Source organism: Oryx dammah, unplaced genomic scaffold, assembly GCF_014754425.2.
Source record: "Oryx dammah isolate SB20612 unplaced genomic scaffold, SCBI_Odam_1.1 HiC_scaffold_29, whole genome shotgun sequence".
Lineage (NCBI taxonomy): Eukaryota > Metazoa > Chordata > Mammalia > Artiodactyla > Bovidae > Oryx > Oryx dammah.
In genome coordinates this window covers 89115014-89135903 of record NW_024070213.1, presented here as the reverse complement: position 1 = coordinate 89135903, position 20890 = coordinate 89115014, and the positions used below count along the sequence as shown (strand labels likewise).

At 40.7% G+C, this 20890-nt stretch overlaps 1 protein-coding gene and 1 long non-coding RNA gene across 4 annotated transcripts in view; one reads left to right on the top strand and one right to left on the bottom strand.

Annotated features, from left to right (window-relative positions):
* SCN8A (sodium voltage-gated channel alpha subunit 8) overlaps positions 1-20890 on the bottom strand; it is a 130442-nt gene that overhangs the window by 53176 nt on the left and 56376 nt on the right. For 2 of the 3 annotated variants that reach the window (XM_040234172.1, XM_040234170.1), the window contains exon 11: positions 13614-13976. In XM_040234172.1, coding sequence (XP_040090106.1) covers positions 13614-13976 — 363 coding nt within the window. Of the gene's footprint in view, positions 1-13580; positions 13977-20890 lie in introns of all 3 variants that reach the window. The other variant, XM_040234171.1, reaches the window with a different exon arrangement.
* On the top strand, positions 2467-18314 carry LOC120858237. The gene is made up of 3 exons (XR_005719814.1): positions 2467-2569; positions 4153-4164; positions 18305-18314. It is a non-coding gene; the product is annotated as an uncharacterized LOC120858237 (long non-coding RNA).

The following is a 20890-nucleotide window of genomic DNA, read 5'->3' as shown; positions in this document are numbered from 1 at the left end:
AAAATTTGTCCCACAATCCATAATGTGTTATACAACTATAATACACACTATATATCACTTAAGTTTCAAAAAAGAAACAAATGAAAGAAGATGCCAAGAAATGAATATCTCAAAGCCCATATTTAGGAAACTTTAGAGGGTCAAAAGAAAAATTCATTAATTATTTTTACAAAGGCAAGAGTATTTAGCATCAGTTCAGTTCAGTTCAGTTGCTCAGTCATGTCCGACTCTTTGCGACCCCATGAATCGCAGCATGCCAGGCCTCCCTGTCCATCACCAACTCCCGGAGTTCACTCAGACTCATGTCCATCGAGTCTGTGATGCCATCTAGCCATCTCATCCTCGGTCGTCCCTTTCTCCTCCTGCCCCCAATCCCTCCCAGCATCAGAGTCTTTTCCAATGAGTCAACTCTTTGCATGAGGTGGCCAAAGTACTGGAGTTTCAGCTTCAGCATCATTCCTTCCAAAGTATGCCCAGGGCTGATCTCCCTCAGAATGGACTGGTTGGATCTCCTTGCAGTCCAAGGGACTCTCAAGAGTCTTCTCCAACACCACAGTTCAAAAGCATCAATCCTTCGGCACTCAGCCTTCTTCACAGTCCAACTCTCACATCCATACATGACCACTGGAAAAACCATAGCCTTGACTAGACAGACCTTAGTCGGCAAAGAAATGTCTCTGCTTTTGAATATACTATCTAGGTTGGTCTAACTTTTCTCCCAAGGAGTAAGCGTCTTTTAATTTCATGGCTGCAGTCACCATCTCCTGTGATTTTGGAGCCCCCAAAAATAAAGCCTGACACTGTTTCCACTGTTTCCCCATCTATTTCCCATGAAGTGATGGGACTGGATGCCATGATCTTTGTTTTCTGAATGTTGAGCTTTAAGCCAACTTTTTCGCTCTCCTCTTTCACTTTCATCAAGAGGCTTTTTAGTTCTTCTTCACTTTCTGCCATAAGGATGGTGTCATCTGCATATCTGAGGTTATTGATATTTCTCCCGGCAATCTTGATTCCAGCTTGTGCTTCTTCCAGCCCAGCGTTTCTCATGATGTACTCTGCATAGAAGTTAAATAAGCAGGGTGACAATATACAGCCTTGACGTACTCCTTTTCCTATCTGGAACCAGTCTGTTGTTCCAGGTCCAGTTCTAACTGTTGCTTCCTGACCTGCATACAGATTTCTCAAGAGGCAGGTTAGGTGGTCTGGTATTCCCATCTCTTTCAGAATTTTCCATTTTATTGTGATCCATACAGTCAAAGGCTTTGGCATAGTCAATAAAGCAGAAGTAGATGTTTTTCTGGAACTCTCTTGCTTTTTTCCATGATCCAGCAGATGTTGGCAATTTGACCTCTGGTTCCTCTGCCTTTTCTAATACCAGCTTGAACATCAGGGAGTTCACAGTTCACATATTGCTGAAGCCTGGCTTGGAGAATTTTGAGCATTACTTTACTAGCATGTGAGATGAGTGCAATTGTGCAGTAGTTTGAGCATTCTTTGGCACTGCCTTTCTTTCGAATTGGAATGAAAACTGACCTTTTCCAGTCCTGTGGCCACTGCTGAGTTTTCCAAATTTGCTGGCATATTGAGTGCAGCACTTTCACAGCATCATCTTTCAGGATTTGAAACAGCTCCACTGGAATTCCATCACCTCCACTAGCTTTGTTCCTAGTGATGCTTTCTAAGGCCCACTTGACTTTACATTCCAAGATGTCTGGCTCTAGATTAGTGATCACATCATCATGATTATCTGGGTCGTGAAGATCTTTTTTGTACAGTTCTTCCGTGTATTCTTGCCACATCTTCTTAATATCTTCTGCTTCTGTTAGGTCCAGACCATTTCTGTCCTTTATTGGGCCCATCTTTGCATGAAATGTTCCCTTGGTATCTCTAATTTTCTTGAAGAGATCTCTAGTCTTTCCCATTCTGTTGTTTTCCTCTATTTCTTTGCATTGATCGCTGAAGAAGGCTTTCTTATCTCTTCTTGCTGTTCTTTGGAACTCCGCATTCAGATGCTTATATCATTCCTTTTCTCCTTTGCTTTTCGCCTCTCTTCTTTTCATAGCTATTTGTAAGGCCTCCCCAGACAGCCATTTTGCTTTTTTGCATTTCTTTTCCATGGGGATGGTCTTGACCCCTGTCTCCTGTACAATGTAACGAACCTCAGTCCATAGTTCATCAGGCACTCTATCTATCAGATCTAGGCCCTTAAATCTATTTCTCACTTCTACTGTATAATCATAAGTATTTAGCATAGATCCAAATAAATGGCTCCACCAAAAATCTTGGTAACAATAAGATACCCAGAAAATTCCCACATATTTACAAATTAAACAAGTCTTCTAAAGATCCATGAATCAAAAAGATGATCACAGGGAAACTAAAAAAATATTTTAACTGATGATACTGAAAACATCAGATTTATGGGATAAAGCTAATGAAACTGTTAAGAGAAAAATTTTCAGCTTTAAATGTTTATATTAAAAAATAAAAAAGATATAAAATCAATTCTCTAAGCTTCCATCTTAAGAAACTAGTAAAAGAAGATCAAATTAAACCCTAGGTAAGCAGGGTTTCATCTTATTTACCTTTCATCTAGGTTAGTAGATGAAAGGAAATAACAGTAAGAATGGAAATCAATGAATCAGTAAAGAGACAAACAACATACAATTTTAAAAAAGGTCAAATATTGGTTCTTTAAAAAGATTAATAAAACTGATAATCCCCCTGGCAAGACTGATCAAGATAAAAATAAGAGAAAATGCAAATTATAATTTTTAGGAATGAAAAAAGCAGATATTAACTACAAATCCTATCAGTTCAGTTCAGTTGCTCAGTCGTGTCCAACTTTTTGCGACCCCATGAATCACAGCACGCCAGGCCTCCCTGTCCATCACCAGCTCCCGGAGTTGGTGATGCCATCCAGCCATCTCATCCTCTGTCGTCCCCTTCTCCTCCTGGCCCCAATCCCTCCCAGCATCAGAGTCTTTTCCAATGAGTCAACTCTTCGCATGAGGTGGCCAAAGTACTAGAGTTTCAGCTTCAACATCATTACTTTCAAAGAACACCCAGGACTGATCTTCAGAATGGACTGGTTGGATCTCCTTGCAGTCCAAGGGACTCTCAGGAGTCTTCTCCAACACCACAGTTCAAAAGCATCAATTCTTTGGCACTCAGCCTTCTTCACAGTCCAACTCTCACATCCATACATGACCACTGGAAAAACCATAGCCTTGACTAGATGGACCTTGGTCAGCAAAGTAATGTCTCTGCTTTTGAATATGCTATCTAGGTTGGTCATAACTTTTCTCCCAAGGAGTAAGCGTCTTTTAATTTCATGGCTGCAGTCACCATCTCCTGTGATTTTGGAACCCCCCCAAAATAAAGTCTGACACTGTTTCCACTGTTTCCCCATCTATTTCCCATGAAGTGATGGGACTGGATGCCATGATCTTTGTTTTCTGAATGTTGAGCTTTAAGCCAACTTTTTCGCTCTCCTCTTTCACTTTCATCAAGAGGCTTTTTAGTTCCTCTTCACTTTCTGCCATAAGAGTGGTGTCATCTGCATATCTGAGGTTATTGATATTTCTCCCGGCAATCTTGATTCCAGCTTGTGTTTCTTCCAGTTCAGCATTTCTCATGATGTACTCTGCATAGAAGTTAAATAAGCAGGATGACAATATACAGCGTCGACGTACTCCTTTTCCTATCTGGAACCAGTGTGTTGTTCCAGGTCCAGTTCTAACTGTTGCTTCCTGACCTGCATACAGATTTCTCAAGAGGCAGGTTAGGTGGTCTGGTATTCCCATCTCTTTCAGAATTTTCCACAGTTTATTGTGATCCACACAGTCAAAGGCTTTGGCATAGTCAATAAAGCAGAAGTAGATGTTTTTCTGGAACTCTCTTGCTTTTTCCATGATCCAGTGGATGCTGGCAATTTGATCTCTGGTTCCTCTGCCTTTTCTAATACCAGCTTGAACATCAGGGAGTTCACAGTTCACATATTGCTGAAGCCTGGCTTGGAGAATTTTGAGCATTACTTTACTATAGGAATTATTAAAATAAAAAGGATACATTATGAACAATTTTATGCTGTTTCATCTTAAATAAAACAGACAAACATATCCAAACACAACTTATAAAAACTGACGTAAGAAGAAATAAAAAGTCTAAATAGCGCATATTAATCTACAAAATAATAATAAAACATCTTATCACTAAGAGAACTCTAGACCCAGACAGGCCTCCACAAGTGAATTCCATCAAATGTTACAGATGGAAGAAATAATACCAATTCTATACAAATTCCTTCAGAAAACAAAGGTTAAGAGAATGCTTGTCAACTTGTTTTATAAAGCTAACATAACCCTGATATTAAATCTGACAAGAATATTACAAGAAAAGAAAATTAGCTAGTGTACCTAAAGTCTTAGCTAGTGCAATAAACCAAAATCTCCCATAAACAGAAATGTGAAATTCTTTACAAATATGAATAAATAGAATCCAACAATATATACAAAGGATACTCTATAATGACCATCAGGGCTTATTCCAGGAAAGCAAAGTTAATTTAATACTAGGGGAAAAGTCAGTGTTATTCATCACATTAACAGAATAAAGGAGAAAAACCATATGGTCATCTTACGGATGCAGAAAAAAGAACACTTAACAAAATTCAACACTTCTGCATAAAAATAAAATTTCTTAGCAAGCCATGAATAACAATGTAGCAGTTCCAGTCTGACAAAGAACATTTATGAAATCTATAGCCAACAGTACACTTCTCAGTGAAACAATAAATCCTTTTCCTCTAATACTGGAGACAAGGAATGATGTATGCTTTTATCAGTTCTATTCAATTTTGTACCTAAAGTCTTAGCTAGTGTAATAAAGCAAGAAAAATAAGGTGAAAGCATAAAGACTTCAGTTGCTGCTATTCACAGGAAATATTGTACATGTAGGAAAAACTGTGGAATTTAACAAACCAACCAACCAACCCCAAAACCAAAACCCTAAAACAAAAAACCCTTCAAGGCTAACAGAACCAATACACTAATTTATCAAGGTCATGAGCTATAAGGTCAATATGCAAAAATCAACTGTATTTCTATAGTCTGGAAACAAATAATTGAAAATAAAAATTTTCATTATACCTTTTACAATAGTATCAATAGTAATTTGAAATTAATTAATTTGAGTTGAATCGAAGACCTAAATGTAAAACTCAGAACCATAAAGCTTATAGAAGAAAAACATCTTCATGTTCTTGGGGATCAGCAAAGATTTCTTGGATAGGATGCAAAAAAAAAAAAAACATCGTGGAAGAAAAGTAACTAATACACTGCACTTCATTAAAATTAAAAATTTACCTACCTAATAAAGCACTTGCATCCCCAACATACAAAAAACTAAAAAAATCCACAAAAGTGCAATTGAAAATGGGCAAAAGACGTGAATAAACAATTAACAAGAAAAGATAACTGTGAAGCCAATAAGCATATGAAGAGATAAAGCATCATTTTCATCAAAGAAATGTAAATTAAAATCATAATAAATAAATAAAATTTAAAAAGGGACTTCCCTGGTGGTCCAGTGAATAAGAATCTGTCTACGAATGCAGGGAACACGGGTTCGATCCCTGGTCTGGGAAGATCCCACATGCTACAGAACAGCTAAGCCTGTGAGCTGTAACTACTGAGGCCATGTGGCACAGCTACTGGGTGCGCGCCTAGAGCCCACGCACTGCGACAGAAGCCACCACTCGTCACAACCAGAGAAAGCCTGTGTGCAGCGACAGAGACCCAGCACAACCAAAAATAAACAAACAATTTAAAAATCTTAATAACATTTTATGTCCACTAAAATTCTAAAGTCAACATTAATTATGGGCTAGGAATACGGAGCAACTGGAACTCTAACACATTGTTGGTGGGAGTACAAAAAATGGTATAACTGTTTTGGAACACTTGTTTGGTAGTTTCTTATATAAATAAAGTTAAACATATACGTACCATATGACCCAGGAATTTCATTCTGAGGTATTTATTCAATATAGACAAAAACACTTATCTACAAAGAGAGCTGTATAAAAATGCTCTCAGCAAGCCATACTACCACAAACTGGAAATAATGTGACTGTCCAACAACAGGAAAATGGATAAACAAATTGGGGTATATTTATACAATAAAATACCACTCATCAATAACAAAGAATGAACTACTGATACACAAAACAACATGAATGTACATCCAAACATTCTGATGAGTGAAACAAGCCAAATAAAAGCTACATATTTTATTTGCATATGGGCCTGCAAAAATGCAAGAAAGCTAACCTATGATGATACAGATCAGAAATGGTGGTTTAGGGGAAGAGAGCTTGACTAGAAAGAGGTATGAGGGTACTTTTGGGGAAGGCTTAATAGTAAAGAGAAGTTTCTGGAACAATTCTCAACTGATCAGACAGTGCCTCCTCCACCTCCCTTTTACCTACATCTTTGGTAACTCTTGGGTGCCAATTACCCAATGTACTACAGAAATACTGATTATGCAGTGGAATTCCTTTGAGAAGGAAGACGGAATGCAGACTGCATAAATTTGTATAAGATGTTATCTGTATTGCGGAAATAAACAAAGATCAACTAAATAAGAAAATCAAAGGCTATTAATTCTGAGTTTGATGTAGTGAGGGAGTTAAGTCACATCATGCACATTTTTGGCAGAAGTTCAAAGGCAGGCAGAGGAGTAGCAAGGTCTTGAATAGGAGTAGGAAAAAACCAAAAGGCTTTAGGTGTGCCTGATTCAAGGCTGCTGGTGGGAAGCTGCAGGCAAGCTAAGAAACAGCAGGGCAGCCTCCATGACTGGCTAGGGGTGCCTATTTGGCTTTCTCTGGGCAGTCCTAAACTGGAAACAGACAAAAATTAGAGAAGTTGACAGTTATTAATCTAGTAATCAAGCCCTGGCTGCTTTGGGCTGATTGTTACAGAAGTTACTGTTTAGCTCCCTGGACCGTCACTAGAGATAGCAATCTGGCTTTCTCAAAGTTTGGTTTATAGCAGGCTGGTTTCTTGGTTATTTATCGTATGTGTTGTGTTATCATTGTGTGTGTCGTGTATGCCTCTGAGACTTCGTGGACTGTGGCCCTCCAATTCCTTTGTCCGTGGAACTCTCCAGGCCATTTCCTCCTCCAGGGGATCTTCCTGACCCAGGGATCCTACCGGTGTCTCCTGCATCCCCTGCACTGGAAGGCAGATTCTTCACCACTGTGCCACCTGGGAAGCCCCTGTTTATTGTAGACAAATCGATTATTGTAGGTAAATAGACCTTGGGCAGGCTGCAGGTGAAAATTCTATTTTCATACATAGTCTGTTCATTGTCCATTTGTGTATGCATTTCTTAGTACTCAACAGATCACACTGATTAAAGGAGAGACAGAGCAAACATATTCATCACTGTTAACTGCCTAAAATGATATAATCTAAAAAAGCCTATGACGAACACTCCTTAAGAGTGCTAAGCACCAGTTGGGAGCTAAGATGGTATCCAGAGAAAAATGCATCTCTACTACTAAGAAAATTCAACCCACTGAAATCAGGCTACATAGGATATACCAAGATGGGTGGGTCCCTGCGGCAGTCCCTCCTCCCCAGGTGAGGTTGTGAAAGCTGGGACTGAAAGTCCAGATACTGGGCCAGTGCTTCTGTTTTTTTGTTTGTGTTTTCCAATTAGAAAAAATTGAGATAAAATGTACATAACATAAAACTCACCATTTGAACCATTATAAAGTATATGACTCAGTAGCTTTTAGTATATTTACAACGCAGATGGGCTTCCCAGGTGGTGCTAGGGTAAAGAATCCGCCTGCCAATGCAGGAGACATAAGAGATATGGGTTCAGTCCCTGCATTGGGAAGATTCCCTGGAGGAGGGCACGGCAACTCACTCCAGTATTACTGCCTGGAGAACCTCATGGACAGGGGAGCCTAGTGGGCTACAGTTCAAAGGGTCGCAGAGCCGAACACTACTGAGGAAACTCAGCACACATGGGTGGACTCACAAGGCTGTTACTACTATTTAATGCCAGGACATTTTCATCATACCAAACACCACCACCTCTCAGCAGTCACTCCCAACCCCTGCCTCTACCCAGCCTCTAGGAACCAACAATCTGCTTTCTGTCTGTATGGATCTGCCTTTTCCAGACATTTCACGTAAGTGCAATAATATGGTATGTGCCTAGCTCCTCGCACCTAGCACAATTTTTCAAGGTTTATTCATACTGTGCTGCTGCTGCTGCTAAGCCGCTTCAGTCGTGGCCGACTCTGTGCGACCCCATAGACGGCAGCCCACCAGGCTCCCCCGTCCCTGGGATTCTCTAGGTAAGAACACTGGAATGGGTTGCCATTTCCTTCTCCAATGCATGAAAGTGAAAAGTGAAAGGGAAGTCGCTCAGTCATGTCCGACTCTTAGCGACCCCATAGACTGCATGGACTGCAGCCCACCAGGCTCCTCCGTTCATGGGATTTTCCAGGCAAAAGTACTGGAGTGGGGTGCCAGTGCCTTCTCCGATTCATACTGTAGAATGTATCAATTCATGTTGGCTGAATGAGAGTCCATTATAGGGATTCCATTGTATCACATTTTGTTTCCCCATTCATCAGCTAGTAGGTACTTGAATTGTTTCTACTTTTTGGCTATTATGAATAAAGATTTTAAGAATACTTATGTATAAATTTTTGTGTGAACACGTTTGAAATTTCCCTGGGTATATACCTAGGAACAGAATTCCTGGGTCATATGGTAACTCTATGTTTATCTTTTGGAGGAGCAGTCAAACTAAGTATCTGCACCATTTTACTTCCCTAACAGTAATGTTGGCTATCGTTTCTTGTGTTAGACTACGGCCAACTGAAGGGAATAAAACCTGGAGCAGACTTTTCCCCAGGTACAGCAGCTTCATCATCACCTTCCATCTAGAATCTGCTTAGGATTCAGTGAGATATGTCTCTGTTATTGGCTCAGCTGCCCAATTCTCACCACCTGGGACAGGCAGCGAAGGCGTCTTCCTCCAAGCATGCTGAGACCCAGGGACCAGAGGAAAGATCACACACTCATTTTCTCCCCTGCCTGATTTTTTTTAGGTCATTTTGGGGCGGGGGGCAGATGAAGGTGTGTATTTTTGTTTCACTTTGTTGGGGAGAGAGAAGGAAAAGTAAAAAGTCAGGAGCCTCTGCCTTTTAAAAATTCAGCCCCTAAGGAGTAATAGAGGAAGCAATTGAGTACCTTAATTACTTTAAACCCAGGACAAATTTGTTCCATTTCTCTTAACTCAAATGCAAAGTTTATTAAGCATTTAGCCACTGACTTCCAACCTCCTAAACTGTAGCTGCCCTTCTCAAAGAGATATTCTACCATATCTGCCGATGTCAGGTTTTGACCACATTTCCACAGATCTACCCAAGGAATCTCAACTTGTTATTGATTCTAAACTGATTTCACATGGAAATACATAACTGGAAATTTATCAGCCAGTCACCTTTCTTGGGACTAAAATTTAGAGCATTTTAGAAGGGGCCTTAGAACCTAGTCATTTATCTCTAGTTCAAGCCTTGCTAAAATTTTTGTGGTATGTATTTTGCTTCAAAACAACTGTACAAAAATTTCTCCTTCTCAAAGGATCTTTAGAATCTTAGAAGAAATCTGACTCCCTCCAAGTCAAGCAATTCAGCAGAAATCCCACTGTCTACTTTTCCAGTTAAAAAGACCAAAAATGCACATGGAAAGGAACAGAAATTGAATTTCTGAATACCAAGAATGGGCCAAGTAATGTGCTTCACATTTTATAAATGTTATTATTATTACATTTAATTCAAACAGCTGTCTAACAAAGGTCCTTTTATCTCACTTTTTTTTTTTTTTTTTTACAGATAAGGATATGGGCTTAGAGATGCTAATTTTTCAGGATCATGAAGAACCCAGGCTTCATAGTTAGCATAGCATAATAGTTAGTGGTTAACGCCATGCAGTTAGATTGTCTGGATTCAAATCCTAACTATACTGCTTACTGTGCAACCTTGGACAAGTGACTTTATTTCTCTAAGCCTTGGTTTCCTCCTCGTAAAATGCACACAGTAGTAGGATCTAACTCAGAGGGCAGGTGCTGTGAGCATGAAATGAGATAATACTTCTACATCCGCAACATGGCTTCTGAGTCATGTGTGTTTTGGATAGTCAGGAGCACCCGCTTCCTTTACAAGTGAAGAGCAATGATTTTCCAGCTCAGAGCTGAAGACATGGGAAAAGTCCCCTTATCCTGTGTTTCAGCAAAAAGCAAAAGCAAAAATTCTCAAACTATCAAGAAATCATCACCACTCAACCACAACTGAATAGTGAATGAAGATGTGAAATATTTTTGATGAGATTCTGATGAGGTGATGTCTGGGTGTCTTTTTTTCATTAAAAATATTGTATTTCTTCATTTGAGCCTAAATAAAAACTACTTATGTTGCATAGCTCAAGCATTCATGCTGTGTGAGACCAACCATGGACCATCAGCAGCTCCTATACCAGTCCATAAAGCATGAGTACGTAACTGGAAGCATTCTGATGGTTCAGGCGAAGACAAGTTAATCTGTAGCTGCAGACACATCCAAAATGTTTTGACAGTGAGAATCACTATCTTCTAGCCAAAAGAGGTATAATAATTGCTCATTTGGCCTGGGCTGCATGTAACATCATGAATACATTAATTCCTTCTAAGATAAATGACTGTTTTCCTACTTCCAAAATAAGCAGTCAGGAAGTTCTCTCGGCATCAGAAAGACCTTGGTATCATTTCCACAAGTTACCAAATCTCTGTTAACTGGATAAAACCACCTACTGAATGAGGAGGTTAAATGAGAACATATGTGTAAACTGCGGAGCATAGTGTAGTTAGAACTCAATATATGGTAGCTATAAGGATTAGGCCCTCTGTAGCAAACTAGAAAGAACAACAAAGTGTAAGAAAGGAAAAAAAAAAACAAAAAACACTAGCTATTTCCCCTCCCAATACTGTTAACTTGTAGTCAGTCATCCTTTTCCCTATGCAGTTTGTCTTTACATAGATGATATACCACACAAACAATATGCATTCTGTTTTTGTTTGGGTCTGTCTTTTTGGTTTATTCGTGGAACTTAGGTATTTTTCCACACCATTAACTACTAGGAGGGGCTTCCTGATGGCTTCCAACAAAACAGTTTTTCCTAGTTATGAAGCCCTTGAGAATAATTTAGTCCTGCCTTCCTCATCTTCCTGCCACTTTGGGATCTGATCTCCTGACCTTGTGAATGCTCAAGTCTGTCAGTATCATCACTCAGGACCACTGCAAAGAATTCTCCTAAGTGCTTACAGGGTGCTGAGTGCGCAGGACCCCCCAAAATCCCAAAGGTAGCATTCCATCGGCCACAGGGTAAGGCAGTGCAGACAGCCGTACATGCCACAGCCATCTGCTCAACTGCCTCTCACATTTTTCTCCCACACAATATAACAGAAGCTGCTAAAAAAACAAAAACAAAACCTGCAAACCTGCTTATCTGCCTTTAAGCTGAAGTTCAAGCTCCTTCTTCCTGGACACCTTTTCTAATACTTTCTCTTCAAAGAAAAAGCAAGATATATTATTTGACTTAAATATTTTTTAAAACTGGTAGGGTATCAAATGTTACTGTGGTTCTTAACATTTGAACTGTCCCAACTGTACTGTCCCTGGAGATCTACCTGTCATTCTCCACGGATTTCGTCTCTTATTTATTCAGAGAATATCATTCTCTATCTAATTGTGGAGCCCAAAATTTATATCTAGACATAGAATTAGTGAAAATCAAAAGTTATATTTAAAGTAAAGATAGTCATTCGTAACATATATTTTGGCCAACTATCTGGTTTAGCGGGGGACTTTGGAACTACTATTTGTTATTGTTATTGTTCTTATTATACTTGATCTGAAACAAACAGTTCTCAAGAAGAGCAATGGTCATGTGACTGGGTAGAGAAGACATTAAAATTAACTGAGAAATCAAAGACTCGGGTTTCTGAAAGGTTTTTCAGTGATGAGTTGTGTAACCCCAAGGAGTACAAATTCACCGAGCCTGTTTCCCCATCTCTGAAACAGGAATATCAGCTCCACTTTATCAGCCTTATGGAATTTTTACTTAGAACAAATAAGGCATGTAAAAGTAAATTGTAGCTTGGAAAGAACCATCTAAATGTAAGGGGGAAAATATTTTGCTTTTCAATAAAAGAGTAGGAAGAGAAAGACAACATCAAACATCCTGTCTTTTGAATTTAGGACAGTCAACAACTGTCCTAGGATAGTCAAACAACTGTCCCAAAGTGCTAAATAACAGGTCATTCTGAGTAATTCCATCCTTGATTGTCCAGTTTTCCTCCACACATGCATCATGCTAATTAAAGGGTTGGCTATCTTCATGCTGTGTTAGAGGAAATTGAAGTGTTAGAACAAAACGGACCAACATGCTATCTTAAGAAGCTCAGACCAGCTAAGGAGGGACTGAGGAAAGCTAAGGAATCAGAGGTAGAAAGGATCAGGATCATTAAGGTTATAAGAATTTAAAGCTAGAAAAAAGGTATAAACAGCTTAGAATTTAAAGAAATGTTAAAGAGATGGCTTTTTCCAAAGAGGGGTGCCATTATCCTAACCCCTAGCCAAGTGATTTTGTGAAGTGAAGCTATTATATGCCACTTCTCCAGAGCCTGACATTTGATTACATTTAAAATTCATCTTTCACTTCCCTGTTCCTTCCTCCCCCATGTACCATGTGTTCTTGCCCCAACCACCTACCTTCCCCTCCTTTGATTTATCTCAATCCCCTTATCAAATGTCCAGCTCCCCACCAGTTTCCTTCACCTCTTTGCCTGGCTCTCCCAGTGCCCACTTCCTACCGTCAGCATCACACACGCACATGCCTCTTTGGAAAAATCACATCTCATTCTTGTAGAGGAGACTAAGAAAACTGTTCAAAGATATATTTGAACTTTTTTTTTTTTTAATAGAAATAAAAGAGCTTTAAATTCCAAGCTGTTTCCCTATGAGGAGGCAGGACATAGGGGGAGAGAAGCAATGGTAGTTTCAAACCCGCTTAGACTTGGTCATTGGTGATGGCAGACGCCCTTCTCATTCCATCTGGGCAGGATCCGCTGGCCAGAGGCATTCAGTCAAAGCAGGTGGGGGTAGGGGAGGGGAGAGAGACAGAGAGAGAAGTGCAAAAGATGGAGAAAGAAACATCGATAAAATTAAGGCCTGATGGGGGAAGGGCAAGAGTCAGAAACAAGAAAGGAAGATGGGGGTGGGGATGGGAAATGGAGCAAGGAATAAAGGGAAAAGAGGGTGAGTGAAGGAGGAGGGCTGAAGAAAGAAACAGAAACAAATCAGGAGGGAGAAAACAGAAGCTGTAGGCGGTAGAGACGTGAGTCCAGACGGGAGCAAGTGGGATCGAGTGGGATGGGCGGAGCAAAGGAGAGAGGAGAGGACGGGAGCGGGAGAGACTGCCATGCCTAGCCGCGGTCTACCGGTTTTACTTCCTTACACTGTCGTCAGTAGCTGCCTTATCTATTTTCACCTCTGGCAGGAGACGCCCGCTGATGTGGGAGCCGGGGCCGCCGATGAGGGACACCACGCCGTTGCAGTCCACTGTGCTGTTGCGCTTGACGCTGCGCCGCAGGCTGGGGAAGATGCGCGACGAGCGGCTGCCCTGGCTGTAGCCGCTGTAGCCACTGTAGCTGCTGCGGCGCTCGCGCGCCCGGATGGGGATGAAGAGCGAGTCCCGGCGGCCCTCGCTCTCCTCCACCGTGCTGTGCTCGTCGTCCGCAAACTCGTTCTCCGAGCCGGGGTCCCGGAACCGCCCGGGCCCCCTGAAGCTGAAAATGCTGCTCTTGCTGTTGTGGCGGGAGAGGAAAGGGGAGCCCGGAATGCTGAGCAGCGACTGTAGGGGCAGGAGGAGAGACAAGAGGCAGGCATGAGACAGGAAGGAGCCCCATAGAAGCCGAACGAAGGCTGTTAGCTTCCCCAGCCTGGCCCCATCCTTGCATTCCTGCTGATCAGAACACAGGTGTTTCCCGAAGGCACGTTCGGGTGTTGAATTTCTACTGCCGTTCAACACCCATCACCACTCCCCCTTGCCCCATAACCTTGAGGTACACCTGTCTTTGACCTGTTAACCATTCACAAGTTCCATGAGCAGTTCACCTACGTACTGAAACAATGTTTTTATCTCATGCTTTGTGTAGCAAATCCACTGGGAAATAGACACTGGGTGTCTATTTTTCATTACTATGAGCTCACGTGCAGTGTGCTTTTAATCTACCAGGTTAGCTTCTATGCCACATTTGGCAAAAGGATAGATTTAGAAGCGCCCAGTCACTTACTACTTTCAATGCAGGTTAAGAACTATGCCAATAGTGGTTTTTCCGTTCTGCTGAAAATGGTATATGTCCCCTTCTACTCCATTTTTTTTTCAACTTTTTTTTTTTATCAGAAGTTTAACTATTTGTAAGTCCCCAGAATTGACATTTTCAAGTCAAACTCATATTTATCACGTAGAAAACTTTCATTTTTCTTTTTCAGCTCATACTGCCATTCCACATTCCCTAGAGAATTTTGTGCTAATGTGTATCTTTATGCTTTAATGCACTGTATGGACCCCCTTTCAATACTTTTCTGCAGCAAGTGTAAACTGTACTTAAAACCAATTTCCCGTGACCATGAGCCTCCAAGAAATTTAAAAAAATTCTCCTGGATTGTGCTTTTATTACAATTCTCATTAATATGACTGATCACAAATATTCTATGTTTTATAAGTAATTACTAAGCTTAAAATTTTATTAAAATGTATCTCAATGAGATGAATGAGCTTTTCTTTTCCCCAACTGGTGTTTCGGTGTTTAAATATTTGTAGATAGTATAACTTATTATAAGAATCATACATGGCTCAACATAAGCCCCCCCTCCCCTTTCTAAGATTAGATTTTAAGTGCTAAGAAACTTTATTCATATAAATGGTATCTTGGAACAGAAGAACACTGTAATAGTAATATCACTCAATTCTTTGAACTCCTTCCAAGTTATATGCCAAAATTACATAGTAAGCTATCAGCAAAATTTATTTTAATGATCTATCAGCTGACAATTAAATCAAGTCCTCTTTCAATATTGCTGAAAGCAAAGAACTGAAAAACCATCCAACCTGCCAAAGGACTTGTTACCCACTTGTTAGAATATTCCATTTCCTGATTTCTGATGGTATCAAAAAGGCTTTAATTATTATTTACTAATAATTATATCAGTACCTCTTAAAGGGGCTACTCTTTTAAAGGAACTTTACTTGACCTAACGGAAAAGGTTGGAATAATCAAAGCATTGTCAATTTCTATACATCAATGCCAACATTAATTTTTTAATAAAATGATCTTACCACATGCTTTAGAGATGTTTTCATTAAATCTTTAAAGTCACAGATTTAGATCATTTAATTTAAAAAATGCCCACCATATGGCCTAGTTAGCAAAGCCAGTCCCCACTATCAAAACAATTGGCCAAATCAGACTTATTTTCATTGGAAAAAGTATGACCTCATTTTTCATTTTAAATAAATGTATGACTATGTATCCCAGTGACATCCATCCTGCTCCTGAACTTAAAACATCTGAATGTCCCTGATTATAATTCTATATTTCCTTCTTATTAGAAGTATGTAAGAGAGGTAAATTCAGAAAGCCTTACAATGGATTTGTTTCACAGATTAAAGAAATGCCAAATAATGTTCAAACTACCATACAAGTGTGCTTATTTCACATGCTAGCAAGGTTATGCACAAAATCCTTCAAGCTAGACTTTAACAGTATGTGAGCCAAGAACTTCCAGATGTACAAGCTGGGTTTAGAAAAGGCAGAGGAACCAGAGATCAAATTGCCAACATTCATTGGATCATAGAGAAAGCAAGAGAATTCCAGAAAACATCTACTTCTGCTTTACTAAGAGACTATGCTAAAGCCTTTGACTGTGTGGAGCACAACAAACTGTGGAAAATTCTTAAAGAGATGGGAATCAGACCATCTTACCTGTCTCCTGACAAACTTGTACGGAGGTCAAGAAGCAACAGTTGGAACTGGACATGGAACAACAGACTACTTCAAAATTGGGAAAGGAGTATATTGTCAAGGCTGTAGACTGACATGGATGTATACTGTTACTCTGGTTATTTAACTTCTATGCAGGGTATATCATACAAAATGCTGGGCTGGATGTATCACAAGCTAGAATTAAGACTGCCAGGAAAATATCAACAACTTCAGATATGCAGATGATACCACTCTAATGGCAGAAATGAAGAGGAACTAAAGAGTCTCTTGATGAGCATGAAAAGAGAAGGGTGAAAAGGCTAGCTTAAAACTCAACATTAAAAAAACTAAGATCATGGTATCCAGCCCCATCACTTATGGCAAAGAGAAGGGGAAAAAGTGGAACCAGTGACAGATTATATCTTCTTGGGCTCTAAAACCACTACTGACGGTGATTGTAGCCATGAGATTAAAAGACGCTTGCTCCTTGGAAGGAAAGCTATGACAAACCAGACAGCGTATTAAAAACCAGAGACATGACTTCACTGATAAAGGTTCACAGAGCCAGAGCTATGTAGGGATAGTCATGTAGGGATGTGAGAGTTGGACCATAAAGAAGGCTGAGCGCCGAAGAATTGATGCTTTCAAATTGTGGTGCTGGAGAAGACTCTTGAGAGTCCCTTGGACTGCAAGATCAAACCAATCAATCCTAAAGGAAATCAACCCTGAATATTCATTGGAAGGACTGATGCTAAAGCTGAAGCTTCAATATTTTGGTTACCTGATGTGAAGAGCTGACTCACTGGAAGTTTCTGATGCTGGGAAAGGTTGAAGGCAACAGAAGAAGAGGTGGCAGAGGATGAGATTGTTAGACAGAATCATCGACTCAATGGACATGAATCTGAGCAAACTCTGGGAAATAGTGAAGGACAGGGAAGCCTGGCACGCTGCAGTCCATGGTGTCGCAAAGAGTGGGACATGACTAAGTAACTGAACAACAACAGTTTAAAGAAAACTCTGTAGACGCTAATATTTTGAACCGTCCCTTTGTGTGGCACCTCAAAGATCTTCAGGATTTGGGATGATACAGAGGTATGCCTTCCTTTTGTAAAGTGGGAGAAGGCTGACTGTGAAAAGAGAAATGGAAAAGGAGAAATGGTGTGACTTTAGACCACAGGGTTCACCCTAGGTATAGGAATATGTAACTTAAAGATCTGAAAATCAAGTTCCTTAAAACTGTGCTTGAAAAGTCTTCCAGTGCCCTGAAAGGATACAATCCCAGTTTGAGGACCAGTGCTCTAAGAGAACAAACCCTGGCAAACAACTGGCCTCAGACAGCCCTCCTTGCTACCCTGAGATAATCAGTTTGCCCAATTATGACTCTAAAGAAATTTCAAAGTAACTTTTAACTATATAAGATGTTTGCCTTAGAGTTTAGGCCTTAACCTTCTTTTAAAATGATTCCACTGTGAAAGTTCTTTGTGGCCAGCTCAGCCTGAGTGCCACAACTACTGAGCCTGTGCACCCTAGAGCCTGGGCTCTCCAACACGAGAAGCCACCACAATGAGAAGCTTGCCCGCTGTGAGGAAGAGTAGTCCCTGCTCATCGCAACTAGAGCAAGCCCACAGGTAGTGCTGAAGACCCAAAATGACCAAAAATACATACATGACATATATTTTTAATAAGGAACACACACGGCCAACTCTTTTACTTCCTGCTTCAGGCTGTTGGGTTGGCAGAGGGGATCAGTGCCTCCTCTAGCTTATCGCTTGCTATTCCTCATCTCACATATATGTTTGGGCACCCTCACTGATTCATTCTCCTCAACCAGTTCTCAAAGTGCGATTTACAGATCACTGCTACTATATGATCCATTACTGGTTTGCAATGAGACAGTAAAAAGCTGAGAGAAGCATTTAGAAATTTTAATAGCAATTAGGCATTTTCACAACATCCAAGAATGGGATACTTTTCTCTAGAAATTTACTGTTATTATGTTTTATAAGAGTATCTATCAGTTCATGAAGAATTGGGAAAAACAGAAACTGATCCTTCACTACAGATAGTTTAAGAAGCACTTCTCTAAATAATGTGGCTGGCCAGAAGACTTATAAGCATCTTGGAATGTACCTATGATTTTGTTTTAATCAGGTATAGTAAGCTGAGCCCAGAGCCTTTGCTGTGGTTTCCTCAGATAAGGATGGTGAAGCAGAGCAGGCACACTGGAACAAGTTTAAAATTGGACAGTTTGAATAATTTCACACAGGCTTTGGGCTATAGAAATGGTCCTGTAAGTCCTGGCTCTGGAGTGATTTCAGTTCAGTTGCTCAGTCGTGTCCAACTCCTTGCGACCCCATGGACTGCAGCAAGCCAGGCCTCCCTGTCCATCACCAACTCCCCGGGCTTACTCAAACTCATGTCCATCAAGTTGGTGGTGCCATCCAACCACCTATCCTCTGTCGTCCCCTTCTCCTCCTGCCTTCAATCTTTTCCAGCATCAGGGTCTTTCCCAATGAGTCAGTTCTTCAGGTGGCCAAAGTATTGGAGTTTCAGCTTCAGCATCAGTCCTTCCAATGAATATTCAGGGTTGATTTCCTTTAGGATGGATTGGTTGGGTCTCCTTGCAGTCCAAGGGACTCTCAAGAGTCTTCTTCAACACCACAGTTCAAAAGCATCAATTCTTTGGTGCTCAGCTTTATAGTCCAAATCTCACATCCATCCATGACTACTGGAAAAACCATAGCTTTGACTAGACATACTTTTGTTGGGAAAATAATGTCTCTGCTTTTTAATATGCTGTCTAAGTTGGTCATAGCTTTTCTTCCAAGGAGCAAGTGTCTTTTAATTTCATGGCTGCGGTCACCATCTGCAGTGATTTTGGAGCCCCCAAAAATAAAGTCTGACACTGTTTCCATTGTTTTCCCATCTATTTGCCATGAAGTGATGGGACCAGATGCCATGATCTTCGTTTTCTGAATGTCTAGTTTTAAGCCAACTTTTTCACTCTCCACTTTCACTTTCATCAAGAGGCTTTTTAGTTCCTCTTCACTTTCTGCCATACGGGTGGTGTCATCTGCATATCTGAGGTTATTGATATTTCTCCCAGCAATCTTGATTCCAGCTTGTGCTTCATCTAGCCTGGCATTTTGCATGATGTACTCTGCATATGTTAAATAAGCAGGGTGACAATATACAGCCTTGACGTACTCCTTTTCCTATTTGGAACCAGTCTGTTGTTCCATGTCCAGTTCTACTTGTTGCTTCTTGACCTGCATACAGGTTTCTCAAGAGGCAGGTCAGGTGGTCTGGTATTCCCATCTCTTTAAGAATTTTCCATAGTTTGTTGTGATCCACACAGTGGATTTCAGTTCAGTTCAGTTGCTCAGTCATGTCCAACTCTTTTCGACCCCATGAATCGCAGCATGCCAGGCCTCCCTGTCCATCATCAACTCCCGGAGTTCACTCAGACTCAGGTCCATCGAGTCTGTGATGCCATCCAGCCATCTCATCCTCTGTCGTCCCCTTCTCCTCCTGCCCCCAATCCCTCCCAGCATCAGAGTCTTTTCCAATGAGTCAACTCTTCACATGAAGTGGCCAAAGTACTGGAGTTTCAGCTTTAGCACCATTCCTTCCAAAGAAATCCCAGGGCTGATCTCCTTCAGAATGGACTGGTTGGATCTCCTGGCAGTCCAAGGGACTCTCAAGAGTCTCCTCCAACATCACAGTTCAAAAGCATCAATTCTTCGGTGTTCAGCCTTCTTCACAGTCCAGCTTTCACATCCATACATGATCACAGGAAAAACCATAGCCTTGACTAGACAGACCTTAGTTGGTCATAACTTTTCTTCCAAGGAGTAAGCATCTTTTAATTTCATGGCTGCAATCACCATCTGCAGTGATTTTGGAGCCCCCAAAAATAAAGTCTGACACTGTTTCCACTGTTTCCCCATCTATTTCCCATGAAGTGATGGGACCGGATGCCATCATCTTCGTTTTCTGAATGTCTAGTTTTAAGCCAACTTTTTCACTCTCCACTTTCACTTTCATCAAGAGGCTTTTTAGTTCCTCTTCACTTTCTGCCATAAGGGTGGTGTCATCTGCATATCTGAGGTTATTGATATTTCTCCCGGCAATCTTGATTCCAGCTTGTGTTTCTTCCAGTTCAGCATTTCTCATGATGTACTCTGCATAGAAGTTAAATAAGCAGGGTGACAATATACAGCCTTGACGTACTCCTTTTCCTATTTGAAACCAGTCTGTTGTTCCATGTCCAGTTCTAACTGTTGCTTCCTGACCTGCATACAGATTTCTCAAGAGGCAAGTCAGGTGGTCTGGTATTCCCATCTCTTTCAGAATTTTCCACAGTTTATTGTGATCCACACTAGGGCTGGGGAAATACTGGCTGGTGTGTAAATTAGATGAAAGGAGGCTGGGGATAAAGGTCTTGGATTGGTTGATCTGCACATGAAAGGGCAAGTTGTTAGCTATCTCCAGGAATTAAACTAGTACTGGGAGGGGCAGCTCTCTCCAGCCAGCAAGGCTCCTAGCATGCCAAAGCATCATAAAATACAGAAAATAAAATCTGCCTCCCTTCTCACAGCAAGCTTCCGTGGACTGGATCCGTGATTTTTATTAGCAAAATGTTAGGTGCTGACACTGCCTAGTATATTAGGTCTACTTAGTAGGAAAGAGGTCTGATTTTTATTTGACAAAAGATCATCAAATACTTGTTGTGTGCTAAGTGATATGGATACAGTGGTGAACAAGACATATAACATGG